The sequence below is a fragment of the Panthera pardus genome, unplaced genomic scaffold (assembly GCF_024362965.1).
Source record: "Panthera pardus isolate Hobbes unplaced genomic scaffold, ASM2436296v1 HiC_scaffold_7, whole genome shotgun sequence".
Taxonomy (NCBI): domain Eukaryota; kingdom Metazoa; phylum Chordata; class Mammalia; order Carnivora; family Felidae; genus Panthera; species Panthera pardus.
The window spans coordinates 8,401,099-8,427,471 of NW_026527002.1; the positions used below are offsets into that span (position 1 = coordinate 8,401,099).

The window sequence follows — 26,373 nt, forward strand, 5'->3', positions numbered from 1 at the left end:
ATGCAGTCCAACAGAAGTAGAGCATTGCACCGGGGTTTCTAGTCTGGATGGCGTGGACGGAGCCCTGCAGGGGGGTGGGGGGGTGTGGGGGAGGGAGGAGGAGTAATGGGCGTGGTTAGAAGTCCCCAGGGCATCTACACCATGAGGCATCCAAGGGCAGAAACTTGAAGAAACTGATAATTTAAGGAGTGGGCAGTGGAAGAGGCCAGTAGGCTGAGGATACCAAGGCCAAGGGCAGAGAGGTTAATAATATCATCATGAGAAGTAAAATAAGATGAGGAATGAAATCCCCAGGGATCCCTGTTGGATTTGGAAGCTGGATGGCTTAGGAACCAACGTGAGGAGAGGAGATGGACAAATCCCTCTGGGCTCCATTTTAAATGATGCTGCTAAAGGAGAGCAGGGCGAGTTGCTGCCCCAGTGGGATGGAGATTTTTGTAAAGTTTATTTTTATTGTTTACAATTTTTTAAAATGTTTGTTTATTTTTGAGAGAGACAAACATTTTAACATGTTTATTTATTTTTGAGAGAGCGCAAGCAGGGGAGGGGCAGAGAGAGATGGAAACAGAGAATCCGAAGGAGGCTCCAGGCTGTGAGCACAGAGCCCGACGCGGGGCTCGAACTCACGAACCGTGAGCTCATGTCCTGAGCCGAAGTCAGACACTTAACCGACTGAGCCACCCAGGCACCCCTATTTTTATTATTTTGAAGTTTTGCATGGTGTTTAGTGTGCCTACGGGATGCGGGGGGCAACTCTTGGTGGAGAGGTTGAGGGTGTGCAAGAAGGTGCCTCCAAGAAAGCCCTGGAAGGCTCTGGGTGGAGGGCACAGGCCACAGGGTCAGCCCAAGCGGGTTCACTGCCTCCTTGGAGGCTAAGGACAAGAGGGGAAGTGGAGGCAGAAAGAAATGCCCCTGAAGATATTGGTTTGGGTCGCTGAGGGAGTTTGTACTTGTCGGATTCAACTTTCTTGGTGAGGTAGGAGCGGTTACCCTTGGGGAAGAGTGAGTGATGGGGGGGGGGGGTGGAGAGCGAGCTGGGGGTGTCTGGATCAACCCCAGACAGGTCACTATCCTGGAAATGAAGGTGCCTGGGCCGCCCCAAGATCTCTTCACAGAACCATTCTGCCTGGGGCATCTTGCGTCGCCTCGGCTGTGGTCGGCTGGCCCCAATTCTTGGTCATGTTTCTCTCGAGGGCTGACTCTCAGAGCTTGGGATTGGTTTAGTTTTGCTTTGTGTTTCAGGTACCTCCAATTCACTCCACCTCCAAGATTCGAACTGCTTTCCTTTGACAAACTGCGACCCCCTCAGCGGTAGGACGCGGTGGGAGCGTAGAGATCGCTCATGGCCTGGAGTTCCTTTTCTATCTTGGCATCGGCATGGACTGTTTACATCTCTCCGAATTCATTCAAACCCGCAGTGTGGGGGTGCCTGGAGATGGAGATTTGGGGAGGCAATCAAGGACAGATCCGATCAGGCAGGGGGGCCCTCGTGAGGGGAGTAGTGACCTATAAGTAGCCTTATAGGAAGAGGAACAGCTACAGGTCTCGCTCGGTGCCCGCACATGGAAGAAGGGGCCGTGTGAAGACACAGTGCGAAGAGGCCGTCTGCAAGCCGGGAAGAGAGTCCTCACCAGAAACAGTGTTCTCTGGCATCTCGATTTTGGACTTCCCAGCCTCTAACACTACGAGAGAATAAATTTCTGTGGTCGAAGCCACCCAGTCTGTGGAATTTTGCGCGGCAGCCTGAGCTGACTCCTACTGCATCACCAAATGAACAAGGAAAAGGACACGGTCACCTATTTTTATCCAGCCAAGCTCAGAATACCGAGTTCTTCTCGGTTCTTGAGCAGCGTGGGGACTATGGGACGCTAGATGACGTCATCCTGGAGGGCAGAGTGCCCGGTCCTGGGGTACAGCTCTCGTCCTTGAACCTTTCTCAAGGGTTGCGCCCGTGTTGGGCTCTTGATCACGGCTTCATTAGGACTCCATTTCAAACGACGGCCGGTACGAAACCCGGTTCAAGTGAGAACACTTGCTCCCCGTTGTATTAGGTCACCTTGGTGCACATTACCCTCTGGAACCCTCTCATTTACATGCGCTCTCTTCTCATATGAGCTCTTCAAGTAAATCTGAATTTGTTTAGACAATTTTATGGGTACTGTAAAACCACAATTGAATTTCAGGCCTTTGTAGAGGTCCCGCCAAGATGCACTCCAATTAGAAATAATTGCTGTTAATGCTGTTACGATGTGGTGGCTGCCCGCTGTACCCCAGACCTTTGTTCTCCTAAATCCCTCGAGTCTCTTCTTTATTCTTCAGCTAAATAGACAGGCCCCTAGAATATACGCTTTTGGAATCGTAATATAGGAGCGATATTGTGCCTCTCTCTTAATTAACCTTGTTAAGCAAGGATTTGGAACATTAGCTGGTTAGGCTAAGAGGGCCTTTTGAGTCGCTCAATACACATCTGCAGTTGAGTAGGATGTCCCTCTTGTGAAATAAAATGCCTTTTATTCTTTGGCATACCCCAAATACCTTTATTATTCTTTGAGAAATGGTGTGACAGGCTTGTTTAGCGAAACAATGTGTGCAAAGCGCATAGCTTCGTGCCAGGCACAATGAAACCTTAGCTATTGCTTTTATTATTCTAAAACAAGGTTCCCCCCTTCCCCCCTTTCTTTAAGGCTTTCTGAATGAAACGGAAATACAGGGGCAGAGTCAGAATCATGCAGGCGGCTCAAGATAAATCAGTCCGCAGTGGGTTCCACTGATTCCACACTGCCTGAGACCACTGCCTTTCTAAGAGCATCTTACCCCACGACGTTCACGACTTGTTTATTTTGACTCTCACGGGGTCTTCCAAAGCACTTCTCATCCTTTCCTGCTCCCCGTACAAAGGAAGGTAAGAGACAAAGGCTGCTGTTTTTCTCCCGAGGCAGGCGCCCCCTCCCAGGCTGCGAAGGAGTTCCAGGGATACGGTAATGAACACAGTTTTCTTAACCTTGCTTTTATAGTTAATATCCAAATCATGAGAGCAGTTGGCCAGGCCATTAAGCTGCAAGAATACAACAGATTTGAGATAAAGGCAGCATCGACGAACACCAACGCGTAGAATTGCCCGTTCTGTGGAAAAATACAACACGAACCCCAACCTGAAGCGCTCAATTAAACATTTGAAATTAACCACATGGATATGTTTTCTGGACTAACAGGCAGCAGTTAAACTAGCTCAGTAGCAATGTCATTTTCAGAGTCAGAAGCAACCATTCTTTGAGCTCTTCGAGGGAAAAAAATGTGCTCCTGTGTAGACTTTGGGCTAGAGTCACTGTCTCCCAAGTTCATTCAGGGAATGTGCAGGAAGGCTTCCTGACACAGTGGCTCCTGATGTACACTCAGCAGCACTGCCACTTGGTCTGTGAGCACGCAGGGCATTAAGCAGTCAGCGTTGGTGTGACTGTGTTGGGAAGAAGGACACGGCAGGCTGGCCTGTCCTACACCTGGTGGCATAGGCTCAAAAAGGCCAAGGCTGAGAGCAGGGTGATAGAGAACCCAGAGCCCTGTGTCCTCCGTAAAGAGGGCATTCTAGCAATCTACAGTAAAACCTTGGTTTGCGAGCATAATTTGTTCCGGAAGCGTGCTTGTAATCGAAAGCACTTGTACCTCAAAGCGAATTTCCAGAACCACTGGCTAAGTCGCGATCGCGTGACATTCGCTGTCACGTACTACGTGTATTGCAAGACATCGTTCCTTTATCACGTCAAAACTTATTAGGAATGTTTGCTCATCTTGTGGAACACTTGCGGAACAAGTTACTTGCAGTGCAAGGTTTTACTGTACTCATTCATGCTCCTCACCTCTCACTCCAGTTCCCTGCTTCACTTGAGCCACCTCCCCCCGTGACCAAAGTGAAGGGCAGTTCGTGAGAGAGAGGATTATTTTTCTTACCCATCTGTTGCAAGCAGACTTGACAAAAACGGGCTATTTTTTTTTAATTAAAAAAAGAATAACCTAGCCAAAAAGCAGATAGCAACATTATTTGCAAAGGCATCAGTTGAAAATACGAGTCTAGATAACAGAAAAAGAAGGGTACTTGTAGGTTCCAGATACATCCTGTTGGACAAAAATGCTGTTCTCCATCGAAATAAGCATCATGCACCACTGGGTATCGGATGGTATTGGCCGTGGAGCTGGTCTTTAGTGTTTCTTTTTCTTGCAAACGAAGCCATCCATTATGTTAAAGACGCCCATAAAGTCAGACAGAAGCAACGCTATCTTGACAGGCAAGACACTAAAGAGAACACAAGAGAAGGTTCCTCGGTTATTACCATGAAAGCACCTTTGCCAGTTCAGTTGAAGTGCAGTGTCACTGACTTGTTGTAGCTGAAGTCATTGGCATAGGCACACATTCGTGTGCATGCTTCAGGGCCACCCAGGATCTGTCTACTACGTGGGAGGACACTTGCCCGGAGTCTCTCTACCTCTCCTCGCTTTATTTGCATTCACTTGTCTCCCCCCTCATGTCAGTGTCCAAAGCTCCACTGCGCTATGTAATGATTGCTGGGAAGCAGGGAAATCTGGCGGATTTGGACGAGCCTGCCTTGAGTCCTAGCTCGGTCACTTATGTGCCAGCTCAGGCACATGACTTAGCCCTGGAGCCTGTTCCTACAGGTGTGAAACCAGTCATCGATCTTTCTTTTTTGGGACTCCTGTGAGGATTAGATGTAATAGGTCTCCAGACCTTTGGCAATATCCAGCGGAGGGCTGCTCACCTTCTCCACCCCTGCTCACCTTTCCTAGCAGAGCACAGACCCCGTCAACCCTGACAGGCACACCGCAGAGCTAGGGGAGGTACACTAAATAGCACAGGCACAGTACCACTCTTGTGCTAAGTGAAGCCTGGCCAGCAAAAGGATGTAGGAATGATATCGGGGTGTTGCACAAAGCAGATACAATGAGCTGCAAAGAAAAAGGCGCTTCCTTAGGCAAGAGGGACGATGGCCGCCAGCCGTGATATCTACGTTCATATAATGAGCAACCGTTGCCCGGAGGACTGGAATTGCTCATCGCGCCAAATGGCCAAGCTAGACCCAGGGAACGTTAAAACAACACAGATTTCAACGCCACGGCGGGGGAGTGGTTCAGTAATGGAATGTGCTTCCTTGCAAAGCAGGAAGCACATTCCCTGGGGGCGGGGCTGGGGGGGGGGAAGGGGGGAGTGTAATTGGATGACCTGTTACAGTCCAGAAAATGAATGGAGGGAGTGGGGATCGGCAGTAGCCGCAGCAATATGGCATTACGGTTCCTGTAACTGGGGTCCCGTGCCCACAAAGTGCCGCTGAAGGTCTCGGCGCCGAAACCCAATGGGGAGTCTCAGCACCGAAACCCAATGGGGAGTCTCAGCACCGAAACCCAATGGGGGGCAGGGAGAACAAGCAAGGATGCTCTCTTGTGCTTCCGAGAGGTCGTTACGTTCTCAGGTTTCCCGCCCCCCCCCCCCCATTTTTTTTTTTAACCATCTTATACTCCAAATTTATCCTTCAACTGCCAGCTTTACCCATACCACAGATTCCTGAAATGTTTGGCTTATTATCTGGCCTTAACTTTGGGGCTCTGTCCTCGAGGAAGCATGGACACACTATCTGTTCCAACACGATTATTCTACGATGCCCACAAGAAAAATCATCTCTCCTTAAAAAAAAAAAAAAAAAAAAAAAAAAAAATCACTTCAGTCTGTCCACAGATCATTCAGGAAATACACTTCTTTTTGACCATAATGCAATACTAAGAGGGCGGGAAGAATCCAATTGCATTCTCTAGACTCTCACGGGGAAACACTGCCAACTATGGGAATTTGAGATCATGTCAGCAAATAGACACAATGAAGGGATCAAAGATCAGTCCTTTAACAGACAGTTTTTCAGTGGCCCCTCCTGGTAGGGGATAAGTTATTGACTGGCTTATTAGAGAAGTCATAGGAAGGTGATATCTTTACCTTTTAAGAACCATTGCGAAGTATAAAAACCTTGGCACATATAAGTACACTTTCTCTTTCAGGATAGCATCGACTATCTTTTCAACCACGTATTCTGGTTCCAGAATCGGTAACAGAAAAGGACGGCTAGGGAGTGAAAAAAAGCAAAAACAAAAAAGCCCAAGTTAATAAATTAATAACAATAAATCTCACAAATCAGGGATAAGAAAGATTATAAGACATTATTGCTTGCTTCTTTCCCTGCCAATTTGACCTATTTCTAGATTTACTGCTTTATTATCAACACGATAATAACAACTTTAATTTGAAATGGCACAAGAGGATTCTAACTCATACACTCAGGTCACAATATGCAGCGAGGTGAAGCCATATTAAATAGCTGCCCGTCATCTCCATGAGATGCAGATTTGGGCATCTGTGTCCCTTCAGTGATTCTCAGTCTTTCCATGGAGACAGGGAAGGGGGCAGGACAGAGTTTGGTGGCAGACAGAGAGTGAGGCCAGGAATGGTGGTGGGGGTGTGTGTGTGTGGGGGGGGGGGGGTAGGTCCGGTTCCAGGGGTGGTAGGAGCTGGACCCAGCCTTGAGAAAGCATCCACAGTAAACTCAGTATCTTCAACACAAAGACATCTGAAGAAAGAAAAAAATTCTGAAACCAATTATAGATCAGGCTGAATCTGAATACCTTTTTAAAGAACATTAACAAATAGAATAAAATAAAATAGGTGGTCCATCATTTTTAAAAATGTAGTTTTATTTATTTATTTATTTTTTAAAAATTTCAGTGTTTATTTTTGAGAGAGAGAGAGAGAGAGTGAGCATGAGTGGGGGAGGGGCAGAGAAAGAGGGAGACACAGAATCCGAAGCAGGCCCCGGGCTCTGAGCTGTGAGCACAGAGCCCAATGTGGGGCTCAAACCCACAAACTGTGAGATCATGACCTGAGCCCAAGTCGGAAACTCAACTGACTGAGCCACCCAGGCGCCCCCCCTAAAATGTAGTTTTTCTTAAAATCAAAGGACGTACTTACACAGTAGAACAACCTTCAAACATTCCAGTGTTTATAAAAAATGGGCACACAATAGTGGTCTTGACCCCCTTTAGTTTCTGGACTATTGTTTCTATAAATACAGATTCAGCAAATCCATAGGCTGCAAATTTACTTGCACAGTAATCTGAAAAAGGCAAACGACACCGATGTCTATACTGGAGTTTTCAAACGGCATTACATCGAGGTTTCCTCCCAACACTAATACCGACAAAGGATGGGACAAGTTCAGAGTTAGTTTGTATGGCCTTGGTCTGTGCCCACTGCAGCAAGCGAGGGGCGAGTGGGAAGGAACGCTGTCACTTCCAGGCTGGTTGACAAGGACCAAGGGCCCTCCCGGAGAAGCGGGGCTCGGGGGTGCCTCCGGAGGGTCACAATGCTAGACTTCACTTTCACTTTCACCTCGACGGGTCGTCAGACCCTCCGCTAGCTGTTACGCAGGGCACAGCATGTGCAACTAGTCCCCGTCCCAAAGAATTTCAACACAATCAGGGCGGGGAGACACACGTAAGAATAAATAAAATAATACAGGAGGTAGAGTCCAGGCTGAAGAGATCAACGTGGGTCACGACCCTCAGATCAAGTTTTTTCCTAACTATGACTCTTTCTTCCGACTCTTCTGGAGAACGTCAACCCCTACCTCTTATGCATCCTGCAGATGCAGGGTGAATGGGAAGTGGCCTTCACGTCCTTGGTGGGCTTTTGGTTTACACTCACTCCAGAGGAATGAAATTACTCATCGTGCTAGATGGCCAAGCTAGACCCAGGGAACGTTAAAACAACGTAGATTTTGAACTCGAGGCGTGGAAACGTTTGGAGAAGAAAAGGCATTTCGGTAGACTTTGACTTTCCTTTTCCTCACACAATCAGAAGGGGCAAACCTGTTGTTCATCGTTGTTCTGGAGGGAAAGCAGCTACCGCAACCAGCAAGACTCGGGTCCCCAGATTGGCCACGGGTTAGCCGGTGGGGGGAGGGGAGGGGAGAGGGGGAGTCCCAAGCAGCTTCCAGGGTCCTCTGAGTCATTTGGTGTAAATGCGGTTCACTGAGCCCCTTGATCTCTGAGATTCAGATGAGCCCATATGGCCCGGGACTCGGGCAGCCTGGATCCTAAATGGCACGCCTGGGGATTCTGCTGCCGGGGAGCCAAGAGAACACCGTGGGGATTACAAAAAGCTCACACGTTCCTAAGGTGAACAGGGTGCCGGACGGTCTTGCATCCTTAGACAGATGTGCCAGGGAAAGGACTCAGAGAAGCTGCAAACAGCCCCGTGTGAGTCCAAAGACCCGTGAGGTAATAACAAAATGCGGTGGATTCCAAGGAGGCTGGAGGAAAGGAGGTCCTGTGTTCAGGGAGGTGTGTGTAGACGGGTAGCATCTGGGGTGGCCAGTGGTTCTGAAAACCCGGTTCGCGGAACCGATTCGAACTGTGTTAAGACCGCTGTGCACCGTCTTGAGCCGCGAGTCTTCAACCAGCGGAAAAGCAGAGAGGTTGATTTTCGGTTTCTTGGGCTGGAGAAACTTTCTCCAGACCCACAGCCGAAGGGGACCGCTCGATGGAAACTTCCGAAGGCCCAGTGCTTCTCCTCACCATCCTGATAACAGTACCAGGGGGATTTGGCGGGGGGGGGGACTATGCTAACCACTTGTATAAAAAAATTAGCAGTCAGGTGTCTCTCTCTCTTTCTTTCTCTCTTTTAAATGTTTATTTATTTTGAGAGAGAGAGAGGGGGCACAAGCAGGGGAGGGGCAGAGAGAGAGGGAGAGAGAGAATCTCAAGCAGGTTCCACAGAGCACACAGCCTGAGGCAGGGCTCGATCTCGTGAACTGTGAGATCATGACCTGAGTTGAAATCAAGAGTCAGACGCTTGAGTGACGGAGCCACCCAGGCACTCCTCTTTCTCTTTTTTTTTCATTCCAGGGGATTGCGTGGACCCAACGATCCCAAAGTGCAGAGTTCAAGTTTGTGTAAGCATATCTGATGGGCAGTTTTGAGGCACAGTGTTCTCCACCACTTACCTTGTGGAATATATCTCTTGATTTATTCCCCTTTATCATTAGTACCTGAGGTCAATGTTGATTATTCAGAGCTGAGTAAGACAAGTTATAAAAGAGTTTGTGAGTGCAAAATATTACATTTCTCTTACCTGCCAGTTTATTTACTCCAATTAATCCAGCTGAACTTGAAATGCAAACCAAATGGCCATGATCATTAGCTATCATAGCAGGTAGAAAGCATTTATACGTCTAAGAAAGGCAAAGAAGACTGTTAACCTTTTATACTTTTTTTCAGACGTTTCTGTATGACGAGGAAAGTCTTTTAAGTTCATAAAAATACCTGAAGGCACGGGGATATAAAAATTTAAACATCTGGAAAGTAAGCTTCTTAACTTGTTTAACCTTTAAATCAATATTTTTCTGATGGCAGTTCTAATATTATTAAAAATAATTTATTCAGACTTACATTTTGCTCACATTTGACTTTCAAAAACACACTATTCAGACAGTAATTGAAGCTGTACAGGACAGCCTGAACTATGGTGGGGACAATCCATAAACCAGTAAGAGTACTCGGAGACATGATTATTCAGATTAATATTGCCTTTCTCCTCCAACTTCGGTCATGTTTGAATTTCAAATTTTTCTGAATATTGTTCATCAGACACACCGCTGTTGGCTTTGGTTTAAAAATTCCACTTTCGGGGTGCCTGGGTGGTTTAGTTGGTTAAGTGATATTGGCTCAGGTCGTGATCTCATGGTTCACGGGATCGAGCCTCGAGTCGGGCTCTGCACTGACAGCATACAGCCTGCTTGGGATTCTCTCTCTCCCTCTCTCTGCCCCTCCCCTGCTCACACACGTGTGTGTGTGCGTGAGTGTGTGCTCTCTCTCTCAAAATAAATAAACTTAAAAAACTAAATAAAAACATCACTTCGTCTTGAAATTCATCTCTACTTCTTTGAATAATGGTTTCTTATTTGTATGTCATGTCATTAAAGAGAATATGCTAGAAAAAGAGGACCTATGCTGTGTCTCAGTACTACAGAACACCTTCACTTTTGATTTGGGACCTGGAAAGAAAGAAGGTAAAGGAGAGAGAAATGAGCTTTGATAGAAGATATATTCTACAACAAAAAAGTAATTCATTAAACAGGAATAACTGCATACTTACATGAATTTATGTTTCATATTTACTTTCAAATGTGAGTAATACGGATAAATATGAGAAAAGGGATTTCTTATAAAAGTCAAAGAACGTTTGCGTGCATCGCAATGAGTGTCAGAAAGAAACTAACATGTAGGGAGAGGTGGAAAAACAAAATGAGCCAACAGTGCAGCATAATAAAAAGCCCCCTGAGTTCCGACAGTCTGAGGTGAGTCACTTCTTCCTGGGGACGCATCCCTTGGGAGCATGGTCACCATGAGCTCTCTGACCCTCTAGCAAGTAAGTGCCTGCTCCGTGCAGAGGCTCAAAGAATGTATGCAGACTTGCCCAGACAGAGTGTCAAGAGTGAGGCTAATGTGGGGCAGGGACACGCCAGCATTGTGGGGACAACTAAAGGAAGAGGGAGAGAGAAGGAAAAGACCAAGGACAACAGAGAGGAGGAAAAAGGACCCAACATGAGATTATGGCTTTATCTTCATTCTGGCTGAATAATCTCATTTCATTCTAAAGAAGGAGAGGGACATTTGGGACAGGGTAACATAAATCACTTGCAGTAGCTCCTGAAGGAACGTGGCGGCCGCTTAGTTCTGGATGTTTCCATCTTTCTCCTGGAAACGATACAGAATGCCAAAAATACCGCCACGCAAGGATGCTTTTTGGTGAAACCAGGGGACAGAAAAATAACATTTGAAGGCCACTACATGGGAGTTGGGTGGGGGGTCAGGTGGGAAAGCGTGAGGAGAGGGGAGCTCAGGAGTCTCCAGCAAATACTCCCTCCCAGCAGAGAGGCCACCCAGGGCAACAGGAACAGGGAGAGGCAGGCCGGGGCATGTGAGTGGGTGCAGAGGCATGGCAAGACGGGCTTCAGCAAAGACCAGGAAAACACAACTTCTGCAAGGAAGACCATCACCTCTGAAGATCAGGAGCTGTGCCCCTTAACGTCCATGGTACCTGTGCTGTGCCCTTTAATGTCACCGAGGCTACAGGAAGAAACTTTCCTTTGCTTGATTGGATACTGAGCCAGGTGTTGGATTGGATACTGAGCCATTCTTGGTTTGCCCAGAATAGACCTGAATAATGCCTGCTTATTAATAATGCCCTCTTCCACTTTATTTTATTTTATTTTTTGTTATTTCTAGATTTTTTACCTCCTCCACTTTCAAAAGAGTTCCAACTTAGGCAAATGATAAGGTCAGCCTGGTCATGTATGTGGTGTCATTTCTGTGTAGATTTGAGCAAATCTTTTAACTCCTCTGATCCCTTATTTCATTGAGCTGTATCAAGGATTACGCAGGAGGTGCCTAGGATAGGCTGGCGATCGATAAATGATAGTAAAGACATGGGCAAAGTTGTGTCTTTGCAAGATTCCTGAGCAGGGTCTCAGGCAAGTGCAGGCTAATTTGGATCAGGAGTCTAAAACCGAGAAGACTGTGCTTTATTTACACGTGAATACAATTGTAAGAGAATAAGAGGAAGTACGTCTAAATTCCGAGTAACTGTATATTTGTTATGAGACGAAAAAATAATTACCCATAAATGCGCTTTGAAATTCACATCTAAAGACTTTTCTATCAGGTCATCTGGGCAGTTGAGGAAATCGCCGCCTGTCACAACTCCGGCATTGTTGATCAGGATGGAGACATCGCCGACTTCTTTTTTAACCTGAATTGAGTAACAAGAGCCACACCACCCATAGAGTAATTCCTTACATGATCGAAGTTTAATTTTCCCATAGTTTTTAGACGCTTCTTATCCTTGTTAACACAGATGGGGTTTACGTCTTTTGCAAACAAAGCACGTTTCATTTCCCTTGCTGAGTTTGCAGAGCATCAGAGATCCAAGTCTGATGGTTGTCTTCTCATTTCTTCCCCCCTCCACGCCCCCCTTCTTAGGACGGTTCCAACACTGCAGGGTCGTCAGCCTTAACAGAGCGGTTAGAGCTATCCTCATACTTAAGCGATCAGTCGCTTTGTTGCAGGCTCTGTGTATGTAGCAGGTGAGTTCAATCACTGTGACAGGACATAAGGCATTACAGGCGTGACATATAAATTAAGACCCAGCCCACACTGAGAGGGGGGCGGAGCAGGAGGGTGTGGAGGAAGCACAAAATTCCTAAACACGTTCTACACTCGAGGCACAGCGCAGAACCTGTCTGTCCTGCTTGGGCCAGTGGGCTGGTTTTCTTCTCCCTGACACAGGCTTCTGGGTGCTAAGATGTGTCAAGAGAGGATCTGAATGGGCTCCATTTGCCGGCCCGAGTAGGCACTCAGTAACTTTTATTTCAGAAATAAAATGTCTGGGTGTGACTCTGGGGCCTTCCGCTTACGGTGAATCTTTAGCTTGTCATCTTGGCTCTACTGGCAGAAGTGAGCACGGGATTTTCCAGGATTGGCCACGCGAGAGGGTGGTGCCCCTCTGCTCCCTTCTGTGTTCTGAATTTCATCACTGTGATCTGTATCACACAGCAGGGCCTCTGTCCCCAGGTCAGCGACAGCCACCGGCTGCAGGTGCCCCATGCTCAACAGGAAGCTCACGCAGTACTCTCACATCTCTAGCTCTGTGTGTGTGTGTGTGTGTGTGTGTGTGTGCGCATGTGTGCACCTGTGTATATGGGTGCAGTCGGCACAGAGGGGGGCATATTACTGACACCACCTGAGGCTGTCTGTCATCTGAGGTTGTGGGTCCTAGCAACGAGGCTGATGTGTTGGGTATTTATTTGTTACCCAACTAGATGGGTGGCCTAGGGAAAAACCTTAGGACGAAATACAGACTAAGAAAAGCTCACGCTTCATGGTAGAGTTTTCAGATAAAAGCATCCAAAACAATCTAAATTAGAGTTTTATTTGGAGAGTAGCTAAAATACGTCACCAAGTTCAAGCTGAACGGCTGTCAAGGCTAGCCACAACCAGCCCTACCTGAGGCAGAGTCAGGTACGGCCTTCCGGTCACGGAATAATGAGTAAACCACAGGAACGGAAGGCACAGCGCGAGGAATGTCGCCAATGGTACTGTGGTAGTGTTGCACGGTGACACCACACCTGTGGTGAGTGGGCCGTGACCCATAACAGTGTTACCACGTCACCATGTTGGACACCTGAAGCCAGTGTGCCATTGTGTGTCAGCTACACTCAACTGAAAAAAAAAAAAAGAAAGAAAAAAAGAAAAGCTGGTCCGGGCTGTGGACCGGAAGACAGTACTAGCATTAGAGGCTGACGCGTTAGCTCAGAGTCAGGGCTGGCAAGGCTAGAAGTGACATCCAAGGGAAATAAACAGGGGCATGTATGTCCACTGTGGCCTCTCACATAGATCAAGCGTGCTCTCAAACACTTGACCGAATAAACATCCGACTTTAATTTCAAAATGGCCTCCAGGGGCGCCTGGGTGGCTGCGTCTGTTGAGCCTCCGACTTCGGCTCAGGTCATGATCTCATGGCCCATGAGTTCGAGCCCCGCATTGGGCTCTGTGCTGACAGCTCAGAGCCTGGAGCCTGCCTTGGATTCTGTGTCTCCCTCTCTCTCTGCACCCCCCTCCCCCACCGGTGACTTATGCTCTGTCTCTCTCTGTCTCTCAAAAATAAATAAATTAAATAAAAATTAAATTAATTAATTAATTAATTACATTAAATTTTTTTTCTTAAATGGCATTTAGGCTTGTATCTTTGCAGTATATGAAAATTATATCTCTATGAATCATACTTTAAATGTACGGGGCTAAGCATCCGTGATAAGATTTTTCACGTGAATAACCTTCCTTCCTATTGATTTATCTATTTAGCATATAGGTTGATCTTCATCTATTTTTTTTTTTTCTTTTAAAGGACTCTCTTGTTCCAAAGTCTGCTTTCTCCCTTTAAATTAAACTTGGAAAGACATCATGAGTATTCAGCCCCTGCCACATTAGAGCCAAAGGGACCAGGTTTAACTGTATGTGACTTACATATTTATTACTGACCAATGACAGCCTAATAAAATGCTCACCCATGGGATGAGAGTAAGCTTGTCAGTATCGTGTACAAGAGACAGAGGGTAGCATCTAAGGTAAAGGCCACCGACTCTAGTTTTTAACTAGTTTCCTTCTTCTGCAATCACTACGCTCCTCACTGTAAGAATGTGGCCACAGACCCCGGCTGACAGGTCTAGTGACATTCCCACACAAGCTGTGCCCGCCTGTCAGTTAAGCACTGAACTTTGGCTCAGGTCACGATCTCACAGTTTGTGGGATCGTGGGTTCGTACCCCGTGTAGGGCTCTGTGCCGACAGCGCGGGGCCTGGCGCCCGCTTCGGATCCTGTCTCTCTCGCTCTCTCAAAAATAAGTAAACATGAGAAGTGCTGAGAGGAGTTGTTTGCAGTCGGCGCGAGTGAACATGCCAGGGGATCGGTGCTTTAAGTGCCCAGGGGTGAAGCTGTGAGCTCAGCAATAGCAGAGACATACTTGTGCTTCGAGGGAGGCGCGCGCTTGTCAGGTTTGGGTCCCCGCATTGTACCGGGCTGCCTGCGACGGAGGCTGCAGTTACCGATGCGGAAAACTGAAACAAAACTTCAAAGCACACCCACCAGCCGGTGACCTGCCAACCTTACCAGGAGACAGTGAGGTGGGAAGCAGCAAAGGGGATTCGACTCAGGGCCTAGAGATTGTGCCAGAACATTCCAACGTGGCGGGTTCCTTCCTTCTCACTAAACTGGGGAATTCTGGGTGTTGCCACAAGGGCGGCCCAGGACAGTGATGTGTGGAGTACTCATGCCGACGCGAGGGGACGGAAATCCTCATGAGGGAGAGGAGGCAGCCATCGTGCGACTATGTGCCTCCACGCACTAAGGAAACCCTTACCGTTGCCTGCTGGAGTGGTGACGTCCTGCCAGCCTTCTTTGCACGGGCAGCGGTATCACCGCCTAAGGAGCAACTGTGGTCAAGGGTCTTTGGGATGAATACAATATTCTGTTTTTCTCATGACTATTTAGGCGAAATATACATTCACGTGAAAGGCACTGTGGTGTGGTGGAAATAGCTGGGTTTAAACTCAGACAGGAAACGGGGTCGAGTCCTGGCTTAGTCACGTGCTAGCTCCGGGACCCTGAGCAGATTGTTCAAGATCTCTGTGCCCCCTTTTCCCTCCAAGAAAGGGGCTGCCCCCTGCCTCTTCTACTGTAACAGGGGAAAGCACAGCCCGTATTGCCTGGTGTGTAATGGGTGTATTCTGGCTGGAGTCAACAGACTCAAGGCCAAGCTCGGTCTTTGCCACTTGTTAGCTGTTTCTTGGGTGAGCTGCTTACCTCCCTCAGCCTCGGTTTCCTTATCTGTCAAATGAAGATAATATTGGACCTCACTTTATAAGATTATGATACAATATAGATGGGCTGCTTAGCATGGTATATTGTATACAGTGACCTCTCAAAAATCCTCGTTCCCACTCCCCGATACTTTTTAAATTAAAGGGATGCTGGAGACAGGCAAATCCGCACTGAGCAAGGGGTTGAGACAAAGAGAAGGATGCACGTGAGCGAATCTGTAGAGAGAGCTCACCGCCCACGGGAGATGGCGAGACGCAACACCTACCTGCTCGGCCACTCGGTATATTTCTTCCTTTTGGCTGCAGTCGCAAGTGTAGGCATAGACTCTTGTGGCTCCGGCTTCCCGAGCCATCCTGCATGTTTCCTCGTTCCCCTCCTTGTTGACATCCCAGAGGACCAGCACCGATCCGAGGTGGGCAAATCTGAGGGCCAAGAGCCTTCCCAGTCCTCTCCCAGCACCGGTGATGAGCACGATTTCACCGGCAACGTTCTTCCGTGGTCTGGGGATGAAGGTGAAAACCAGGGTCTCCAGAAGAGCAATCACTGCTTTTCCTAAGAAGGTGATCAATTCCTTGGTGAACTTCAGGTTGGAAGCCATGCTGTGGCTGAGACCTACAGAGAAAGAGAGACCCACGTAAAGACCTCGGGGACCATTCCCTCTGAGTGCGCCATCTACGTGGAGCGCAAGCTTTCTGAGATGGTGGAAGAAACTGGCTGTGTAATTGAAGCTTCTCTCTTGGTAGCAGATTCTGAACTTAGAAAGGGCAGGGGGCCCACAGGGACTGCGTCTTGGCCAACTTTCATTCGCAGCACCAAGCGGGGCACACATCTGAGTGCCGTACAGGACAGAAATGTTCACTCCCCAGGCACTGTAACCGTGTCAGCATTTGACCCGAAGAAGAAGAAAATTATTTCTCCTAGTTAACCTTTCTTAACAGTAATCACAAAAGCCCTGTTGGCTGCATCATGTGCTTGAGTGCAATGCTGGCCCACGATATGTGCTTTGGGAACGTCATCATGTGACTCGGGTTCAGAGTGCTGCTCCCCCAGAAGTCACCCGATAGGTTTGTTGAATGAATAGAAGGCCTGCCCTGTCACTCGTACAGGGCCATGGCTTACATCCTGTTATCAGTTACTCACACGTTAGTGAGAGTGAGTTTACATGATGCTTTACGAAAGACCCGCTGGGAAAGAAGGGTAGGTCTTATTTCCTACGGTGTGAGAAGACATGTGTAGCAGGGGGGCTACTGTGCTGGGGGTGGGAAGCTTCCCTGAACGGGGTGCCCGATTGAGAGGCACAGAAGAGGTGAGGAGGTGTCCTTCATTAAAGAACAGCAGGAGGTCACTTGTTTTGCAGTTTGGCGGAGGACAGACTAGTCACGGCTCATGACGATGGGTGGAGAGGTTCATCGACAGCAGGGCTTGGGGCATGGTGGGACCCTTAGGAAATTGTTGGGGGCTCAATTGCTGTTTCTTGTCTCATTCTACGGATGGAGCTGGAGATCACAACGAATGGGGATGTGGTTCACCCAAGGCCTTGGCTGCCGTTTAGCGCAGGGCCTGCTGAGTTCATTTATTACGTCCGCCGAGCACCGATGCCGGGCAGGTCTGATGCTGGGCACTGGAGCTGAGGGGGTGGGTAGCCTCCCATGATCTCTGCCCTCACGAGCAAAGGGTTAGTTGAAGAAACAGACATTGAGCCAAATAAATAAAGAATGACAGGGTGCTATGGAGAGTAGACGGGAGATCTGATTTAGACCGGGTGCTGGGGAAGAAGCAACAGGAGGGATTTGCCGGAAGGTGGCATTGGAGCAAGTAGTCAACTGATGAATGGCCAGCGGTAGAGAGAGCTGGAAGCAGCTTGACCGACAGAGGGAGGAAGGAGCCTGAGGCTCGAGGAAGGTTTGGCCTGTGTGTCCAACACGGCCCAAAGAATTAGAGCGCTGGCGGTAGGGGGCATGGATGTGGCGGGGTGCTGGTTTCACCAGGCTTTGGATGAAATGGCCCTCAAAGTCTCCGCCGTCTTTGCTCACATTTATTTTCACACAGTCGCCTTTGGATGACTGACTGGGCGTCTCAGGCCCTGCGCGGTTTGGAAGGAAGGTGCTTTGAAGGGCAGACGGCGGTTGGCACGCTCTTATTTTAAGCTCACTCGCGGGGCGTGTGGCTTGAGAGCTACAACAATGAGGGTCAGACTTCCCCCAGTAATAGGGCACCCCGGGCACCCTCCCCCGGGGTGCAGCCTGGTCGCCACTAACACTTCTTCCGGGGGAAACCCACACCAGCTTATCAATGCCCCCTCCGGGAGAACCACTGTGTAAACCCACGCCCAAAGGCCAGAGGTCCACGTCTCTCCTCGCGGGACTCCAGCACCATCTGGGTGCTTAGAAGTCTCACCCCTGACCTGGGGGAAGGTTCTTAATGCCACAGGCTCTAGACTCCAGCACTCTACCATCTCCACATGGGCATGACCTAAGACCCGGGGCAAGGTCTTACCACTTATTGCTGTCTCGGCAGTTGCTTACTAGGTTCTTAAGAGCCTGGCATCCTGAGGTCTGCCCCGGGCATCTGGGGTTTAGGGTGTCTGCTGGGGATCTGCACAGGTAGTGAGGTGTAGAGATTAAAGTGTGCACTGGGGGGCGTCCGGGGGGGGCTCAGTCGGTTGTGAGCGTCCGACTTCGGCTCAGGTCATGATCTCACCAGTTTGTGAGTTCGAGCCCCACGTCGGGCTCTGTACTGACAGCTCAGCGTCTGGAGCCTGTTTCAAATTCTATGTCTTCCTCTCTCTCTGCCCCTCCGCTGCTCGCACTCTGTCTCTCGCAAAAGTAAATAAACATTAAAAAAACATGACAGTGCGCGTTGGAATTCTGGATCTGCCACTGACTTCTCAGCAACCTTGGTAAAAATGATTTTATCTCTTGTGCCTCAGTTTCCTCTTCTAAATAAGGGGATTCCACAGCAGGCACCAATGGGGGCATGTGTGGAAGTCAAAAGACTTAATACAGGTAAAGTAATAGGGTGTGTAATATGGCCACGATGATCTCTTATGAAATTTCTGAGCCAATTGGAAAGAAAAAAAGGTCCTCGTTGCTCTGCACATGGCTCCCTCCAGGGTGCATGGGGTGGGGGTGGGGCAAGAGGGATTGGGCTGGATTTCAGCACCTGCCGGCAGGTTACTCATCATCTCCGGTTCTACTCCTAAAGCTCATCATGTGGGGGCCTTGTTAGAACAAAGCCAGGCACGTAACAGCAGCAAAATGCCTGTGCCTGAGCTAGAGCTCCGACTGACTTCCTGCTGGCATGTGAATTATAATCCCTGGTCATAACAACAAAGGATGGTTATAGGAAGTATCCTTAGCAACAAAAGTAAACGCGGGGTTCGGTTTCAGTGTCAAGACTGTGCCTTATGTAGTTACAGAGCATATTGAATGTAATCGGGTTATAGACACCTCTTTGGTGTCTCCATCCCACGGCCTCTCACCACTTGGTTCAAAAGCGGAACTAACTGGGGGAGCCTGGCTCGGTTAGAGCCGGCGACCCTTGATCTCAGAGTCGTAGGTTCAAGCCCCACGTTGGGTATAGACAGCTTATTTTATTTTATATACTGTTTTAAATTTCTTAAAAAGTTTATTTCTTTTTGAGAGAGAGAGCAAGGGAGGGACAGAGAGAGACAGGGAGACACAGAATCCAAAGCAGGCTCCCGGCTCTGAGCTGTCAGCACAGAGCCTGACACGGGGCTCAAACTCACGAACCCGTGAGATCGTGACCTGAGCTGAAGTCGGATGCCCAACCGACGGAGCCACCCAGGCGCCCCAGAGCTTATTTTCAAAAAGAAAAAAAAAAACAAAACACAGTAGGCTTAACTATTTGGGGGCAATGTGAGCAGGTGCCTTTTTCTTCCCAGCCCAGGAGGCAGCAAAGAGCTCCGGTAAGAGGTATGGGATGAATGGGGGGGGGGGGGGGGGGGCGGCGGGGAGGGAGAGGCAGACGCACTGAGCAGCAGAGAGCTGGGGACCAAGGCAGCGTGGACGGAAGAGGATACCAGGGACGGATCCCGCCCTCTGCTCCGGGACGGGGAGGGGACGCTAGCAGCCCTTCCTTCTGGGTCTCGCGAGTCTGAATCTCGGGGACAAAGGGGCGCTCCCTCCGGCTCACCTGCCCGCGCCCTTCCCCCACCCGACCACCCTACCCGCCACCCCCCTCCCGCCACGGTGTCACAGCGTTCCCGCCCGCGGGTGCGGGTGCGGGTGCGGGCGCTGGCGCTGGCGCGGCGCGGAGCCCCGTCCCCGTGGAGGTCTTGCCCGGCCCTGGCCCCGGATCAGGACTCGGGTAACTCACCCGGGACACGCTGCCCTCGCTGTCCGCGGAGAAGCAGTCCCTGCTACGCGCACCGCCTCACTGGCTCGCGGCGGGCGAGGCTCAGGGGTTTATTCCCGCAGCTGGCCCGAGGCCAAGGGTAGGTCAGCCGCGCCCGCGCAGTGGGTGGAGCCGCCGGGGGCTCCCGCAGGCCACGTAGGCCCGCGCTCCTTCTTTCCTGCCTTTTCCCCCTGGCGGCCAGATGTACAGGCCGGACATTTATTTGGTCGCCGTGGCCGGACGCGCGGCGGATTTCGAAGAGAAGAATCATCCCAGGGTGTCGAAAAATTCCGATATCCAGGCTGCCTCCTGGATTATGAAGTCAGAATTTCTGGGTTGGAAAGGGCTTAGGTATCAGCACGGAAAAAGTTCCCCAAGTGTTTCCAAAGAGCAGTCCCAAGGGTGGGAACCGTTGTGTTAGAGAACAAAAAGGAGGCAAGGTGCAGAGTCCTTGGAGGGGGGGCGGGGTGGGGGGGCGACGCGGTTTGCCCGAAGGGAGCCAGGTCAGGTCTCTGCGCCTCGCAGAACGGGGCACAGATGCGGAGTTCTCCAGCAGAATCTGACTCCTGCAGTCAAGGTCGACAGCTTCTCTGGACCTGTGGCTGTAAGGAAGGTGGGTGTGGGAGAGACGCTTGGAAGGAGTGGGGTGCTGGGCAGGAGTGGGTGCGGCACTGGCAGGAGGCCAAGAAGTAGGCGGGGGCGAAGTTGGTTCTAAGGAGATGAGGTTGATGGCTTCTCGGCCTTTTGGCTAAGATCAAGTGTAAGGAGATGAGGTTGAGAAAAAGTCAACAATGGACTCTGGCCCAACCATTGTTTATTGAACACCTGTGTGTACAAAGATCTAGAAGATAGAGCAATGATGCAACCGTGGAGAAAAAAAGATGTTCAGTTAACATTAGATAACCCTCTAATACCGCACACATCACTGCTGAAAGGCTTTATTATGTAGGGTGGAGTTTGTTGGGTGGCCTAAGAAGCTGAAATATCAGTGAGTTACCGGGTGTTGAAGGAAAACCGGGGAGTGAGGGTAAGACCGCATTTGGAATTCACCCAGGGTGGGGTGGGACACACGTCAGTGGTGAAGGCTCAAAAGGAGAGCAGGTTAGCCAGTTGGGTGTGGAAAGAACCGCACAGTTTTCCCTACGAAGGAACACTAGGTTGTATGAGCCTGGAAAAGCAGGTGCAGGGAAGAGCCTTGAATGTCATTTCAGCACGCAGGAGGTTACTTACTTGTGTTCTGTAGGCTGCGGTGAGCTGGGGAAAGCATTTGCCTAGCTGTGCTGTCTGAAGGTGAACGGGGCAGGCCGGGGGTGCCCTGGTTTTAGCTCTGTAATGATCGCATGAGGGTATGTGCCGTGCAAGACTCTGTATGGCTCTGGAGAACGGCAGAACTTTTCGGAGCGATGGGGAGACTCATTCCTGAACCGCACATGTATGGATGATAGTGTCGAAAGTTCAGAAATAACAGGCATAAAACCAGCGAATCACCGAACCAGCAATTAGTCAAAGCTTATTGCGCACACACCAGAAAGTTTGCACGCTGGAAACACACACAGACCAAGACGTGGAATGAGTGTCATACTAAAGCAGCTTGTATAGTGAGAACGCAGTGACTTTATTCTTCGCTGCGATTGGTTGTAATGTCAGAATCTTCTTAAATGATAGGAAACTGGGTCAGTGGTTACCACATACCAACCTTGGGAAACAGTTCGAGTTTTGTCAGAGGTATAGGCAAGAAAGAACCCAGGTCAAGGGAGTCTTACAAAATAAGCTGAAATTCAGTTTTGCTTTCATAACGACACTGGTATTGTCTGCTCAGGGAGTTTTCAAGGCTGGTCTCTGATGGTTTTTTTATTCTAATGATAGACATATACGCCTTGTGCCCATGGCGTGTGGACGATAGGGGCCAGCCTGGATGAGGAGAGGTTCCAGGCTTCGGAGACAGAATGGGCCAACATGTGGAGGTGAGTGATACCAGGGAGTGGCAGTGGACTCTGGCCCAGACGAATGGGTCACGGCCTTCAGAGCACACCTCCTGCCTGTAAGAAATCAGATGGGCAGCCAGTGGAAAACACCAGCCTACGTACTCTCCGTGTTTTCTCTGGACAAAATTCTGGGCTGTTACTTTACTTTCTGGTGAGAAGTTCAGAGTAGACCTCGGGAAAGAAATCGCGAGCATTATTAGAAATCTCATTAAAACAAATATGAATGGAAAGCACTGGGCAGTCTCACTGATGGTATCTTCATTAAAGGAAGTGGAGACCTTCGTGTTTGGAGAAGACCCCAATCCAATTTTACTTGATGTGGGGGAAACTCAGTGCGTTGACGATAAGCCTGAGAGGTGAGAAAGTATTTTTAAAAGGTTCTTTGCGGCAAAGGCTAGGAAAAGCCCATTTAACGCTGAAAGATGTAGACTAGGCTAATGAATATATGAAAACATGCTCTAACTTCATCCTTAGCAAAATGAATATTAGAATGTTTCTTGCCTTCCAAAATAACAAATATTAGGGGCACCTGGGGGCTCAGTTGGTCAAACGTCTGATGCTCGATTTCACCTCAGGTCATGATCTCACAGTTCGTGGGTTCGAGCCCTGCATTGGGCTCCTTGCTGACGGCATGGAGCCTGCTTGGGATTCTGTCTCTCCCTCTCTCTGCCCCTTCCCTTCTTTGCCTCTCTTTCTCTCTCTCAAAATAAATAAATAAACTTAAAAAAACCCCCAAACCCCCCAAAATAACAAATATTAGAAAAAAGAGCAAGCCTTCATAAAGGGGTGATGTGATTTATACATTTCTGGAGAACCAGTATGTCTCAAGAGCTGGAAAGGTAAATAGCTTCTCACCCAATTCTACCAATGGGACTTTATCTTTACAAAATAATCAGGTATCATTTGTTAACTCCAGGAAGGGAGTCATGGGTTGGAAAGGAGACTTTTGACTGTACTGTATTACTCTTCTGGAAATAAGTATGTCATTAAAAAAGCAAATTGACCATTAGTTTCTGGCAAATATGCGCAAATGGGAGTACTCACAGCCATTTTTGAAAAAATAAAATCATGTTTTTTTAAGGGCATAGGAAAATACACAATGTTAGCTTTCAAAGCAAGGTATCATTTTTAAATAGTGAATTTTTTTCCTTTGTGTCTTTTTGTACTTACCGAATTTTCCATTATGTACACATTTGTATTTCCCAATGAAAATGTTGTTTAGAGCCTACATGCACAGACATTTCCATTCAAGATGGCAGACTGAGAGATGCACTTACATCCTATTTTCTTCCAAGATTCCATTGAAATGAAAAGGAAGATATAAAAATGTGAATAAAAACATAATAGTGCTTAAAGAAAGAAAGGGACTACCAGTGAGGACTAACTAGAACTTAGTAAGCAGATGGATTCCATTTCCAGAAACCACAGCAAAAGACACCTTAACCTAAAACACACCTGGGGGGGCGCCTGGGTGGCGCAGTCGGTTAAGCGTCCGACTTCAGCCAGGTCACGATCTCGCGGTCCGTGAGTTCGAGCCCCGCGTCAGGCTCTGGGCTGATGGCTCGGAGCCTGGAGCCTGTTTCCGATTCTGTGTCTCCCTCTCTCTCTGCCCCTCCCCCGTTCATGCTCTGTCTCTCTCTGTCCCAAAAATAAATAAAAAACGTTGAAAAAAAAATTAAAAAAAAAAAAAACACACCTGGGGAAGGCATTGCAGAAAGGGGCCCTTCTTCTCAATGGAATTCCTGAGTAACTCGCATTCAGTAAACGAACCCAGACAATGGAAATAGAACGTGGGGCATCCAGATGGAATTAGAGTCTTGACGTAAGAACAAAAAGACGACAGTCTTGGAATCCAATATAGGACAATCGATTTGTAATTTGGGGCTAGGCAAGGAAATCCCATCAATCGTTCCTTTGACTCCATAAAAAATGTAAACTTCTGCACAGCAAAGAAATATCATGAGCAAAGTAAAATGACACACAATAGAGTAGGAGAAAATATTTTCACGTAAAGAATTGATACTTAGCCATACTTGATAGCATTTCTTGAAGCCAATTGGAGTTAAGGCAGTCGGAAAAATGGGTGGAGGAATGCAGAGGCAGTATATACGATGGAATATTATTCAGCCAGAAAAAAGAATGAAATCTCGCCATTTGCAGTGACACGGTTGGATCTACAGAGTATGGTGCTAAGTGAAATAAGGCTGTCAGAGAAAGACAAACACCGTATGATTTCACTCAAAAGTGGAATTTAAGAAACAAAACAAATGAGCAAAGGGGTTCAAGAGAGAGGGAGAGACAAACCACGAGACAGACTCTTAACTATAGAACAAACTGAGGGCTACCAGAGGGGAGGCGGGTAGGGGCATGGGTTAAGTACGGATTGGAATGAAGGAGGGCATGGGTCGTGATGAGCAGTGGGTGATGTATGGAATTGTTGAATCACTACATCGTACACCTGAAACTAATATAACACTGTGTGTCAACTAACTAGCCTTAAGTTACAAACTTAAAAAGAAATGCGCAGGCAATTCATAGGCAAATAAATACAAATGACTGAAGACCTCTGAAAACGTGCTAAATTTTCCTGATATTCAGGAAAATGCAAATTGAATAGGAATAGTGTTTTTATTCATTCATCGATCCTGTGATATTAAAAAGTTAGCTAAAGCGCCAGGAATGGTGAGCACGTGAGAACACGGACATTCTCATGGGCTGGCACACCCTTCGTGGAAGGCAACTGGGCCGTGAGTGTCGTGCCTTGTGATGCTTCTCTTTCAAGTCTAAGAATCACCGAAGCTGATTTGCAATGGCAAAAAATTAGAAACTACTTCAATGCCCATCTATTCCCTTATTCATGGTTTAGTTGCCTAACAGAATTCTAGGAAGTGGACAGAGGCAATGAAGTTAGAACTATCTTTACCATGAGGAAAAGATCTCCAGGGTGTGTTAAGTGAACGAAAAGTACAGAATTACTCCATTGAAGTTACATGGTGTACATTGTATACAACCGAAGTACATTGTGAGCGTGTGACTCTGTGTCTGTGTGTGTGTGTGTGTGTGTGTGTGTGTGTGTGTGTGTGTGTGTAAGTACAGACAGAACCACTCCCAGTGGTTACCACAGAGGGGAACAGAATTGAGTGAGAGGCATGTAGGGAGGCTTCTCATGTTATGATAGATGTTTCCGTATTATTAGACTTTTTTTTTTTAATTTTTTTTTAATGTTTATTTATTTTTGAGACGGAGAGAGACAGAGCATGAATGGGGGAGGGTCAGAGAGAGGGAGACACAGAATCTGAAACAGGCTCCAGGTTCTGAGCTGTCGGCACAGAGCCTGACGCGGGACTTGAACTCACGGACCGCGAGATCATGACCTGAGCCGAAGTCGGCAGCTTAACCGACTGAGCCACCCAGGCGCCCCCGTATTATTAGACTTTGTATAAATGCCATGCATTATTTTATAATATCAAAAACCAAAATAATGATTAACATGTACATACTTTCAGGAAGCCTGGGTAGCTCAGTCGGTTGAGCCTCTGAGTCTTGATTTCAGCTCAAGTCATGATCCCAGGGTCATGGGATTGAGCCCCACATTGGGGTGTGCAGTGAGTGTGGAGCCTGTTTAAGATCTTTCTCTCTCTCCCTCTGCCCCTCTCCCCCACCTGCGTGCTCTCTCTCTCTCAAAAACAAAAGTACATATTTTCTGTTTAAAAAGGACTCATTTTAAGAACACATGGTCCTTGGGGATTTCTTTGCAAAATAGTGGAAGAAATCTAGTCACCTGATGACACGTTCAGAATATAGTAGTTTTACCAAAATGTATTATTTGGGGAATGCTGTCTTGATTTTGGTGGAAGGAGATTATAGCATTTTCAGAACAGCACAGACCTAGCTTAAAGGTAGATTTGGTTTGTCCCATGACAAGACGGGAGCAGTGCAAGCTGGACCAGAAGCAGGAAACAGGTACACGCGACTCACGTGAAAGAGCAGAGGAACACCACCCAGGAATAAGGCACCCCCCCCCCAAAAAAAAAACAAAAACAAAAAACAGGAAGAATAATTAATCCAAGCGTTGAAAGAGGCGGGGAGGGGGGTGTGGCATTTGTACTGCCACCTTCTTGGGGAAATAACCACATTTCAAGGAAACTGAGAAGTTTCAGAAAGGTCCGGCTCTGGAGAGACACGATTGGATATCGCTGTGAATGACATTTCTCTGGTGGGTCCGGCTCAGAGCCAAAGCCTCCCCAATCTGCCCCTCCTGGAAAAACACAAAGAGAAGCAGTGCTATATGTTTATTTTTGTTCCCCTATTTATTCCAAGGTCGTTATCACCTCTGAAGAGCTTTCAAAAGAACCCATCACTGAGCGATCATGAATTTATGGTAATGAGTTTATGCAGATTTCACCTGGTTTGTTATGCCTCGGTTGCTTAAACATGTTGGAAGGCGACTCAAACACAGCCGATGTCTCACGGCACACATAAATTTTCTCCTCTTTTTATCTTGCCTTTCTCTTCTTGAATTTCTTTTTCCCTTTTTTTTATTAAA

The 26,373-nt window shown here is 48.1% G+C and overlaps 1 protein-coding gene and 1 long non-coding RNA gene across 3 annotated transcripts; one reads left to right on the top strand and one right to left on the bottom strand.

Annotated features, from left to right (window-relative positions):
• Positions 1-1,787: 1,787 nt before the first annotated feature.
• Positions 1,788-19,936, bottom strand: SDR16C5 (short chain dehydrogenase/reductase family 16C member 5). Its single transcript, XM_019421291.2, has 7 exons — positions 19,825-19,936; positions 15,752-16,098; positions 11,729-11,860; positions 9,182-9,281; positions 7,019-7,163; positions 5,993-6,118; positions 1,788-4,288 (listed from the first exon to the last, which is right to left on the bottom strand). Exons 2-7 carry the CDS (start codon positions 16,082-16,084, stop codon positions 4,195-4,197), a joined length of 930 nt encoding a protein of 309 aa, XP_019276836.2. The 5' UTR covers positions 16,085-16,098; positions 19,825-19,936; the 3' UTR covers positions 1,788-4,194.
• On the top strand, positions 19,833-26,352 carry LOC128775268 (uncharacterized). 2 transcript variants are annotated; one of them, XR_008419902.1, is made up of 3 exons: positions 19,833-19,942; positions 21,709-21,806; positions 26,148-26,352. It is a non-coding gene; the product is annotated as an uncharacterized LOC128775268 (long non-coding RNA). The 2 variants fall into 2 exon arrangements; XR_008419903.1 differs by lacking the exon at positions 19,833-19,942 and adding an exon at positions 20,244-20,455.
• Positions 26,353-26,373: the final 21 nt, after the last annotated feature.

Excerpts from the sequence above, each read along its gene's own strand:
- SDR16C5 (XM_019421291.2), bottom strand. The coding sequence starts at position 16,084 with ATGGCTTCCAACCTGAAGTTCACCAAGGAATTGATCACCTTCTTAGGA. Across the intron at positions 9,282-11,728 it reads ATTTCAAAGCGCATTTATGG|ACGTATAAATGCTTTCTACC; the intron begins GTAATTATTTTT and ends TGCCTTTCTTAG. Across the intron at positions 6,119-7,018 it reads TTTGAAGGTTGTTCTACTGT|CCGTCCTTTTCTGTTACCGA; the intron begins GTAAGTACGTCC and ends TTCACTCCCTAG.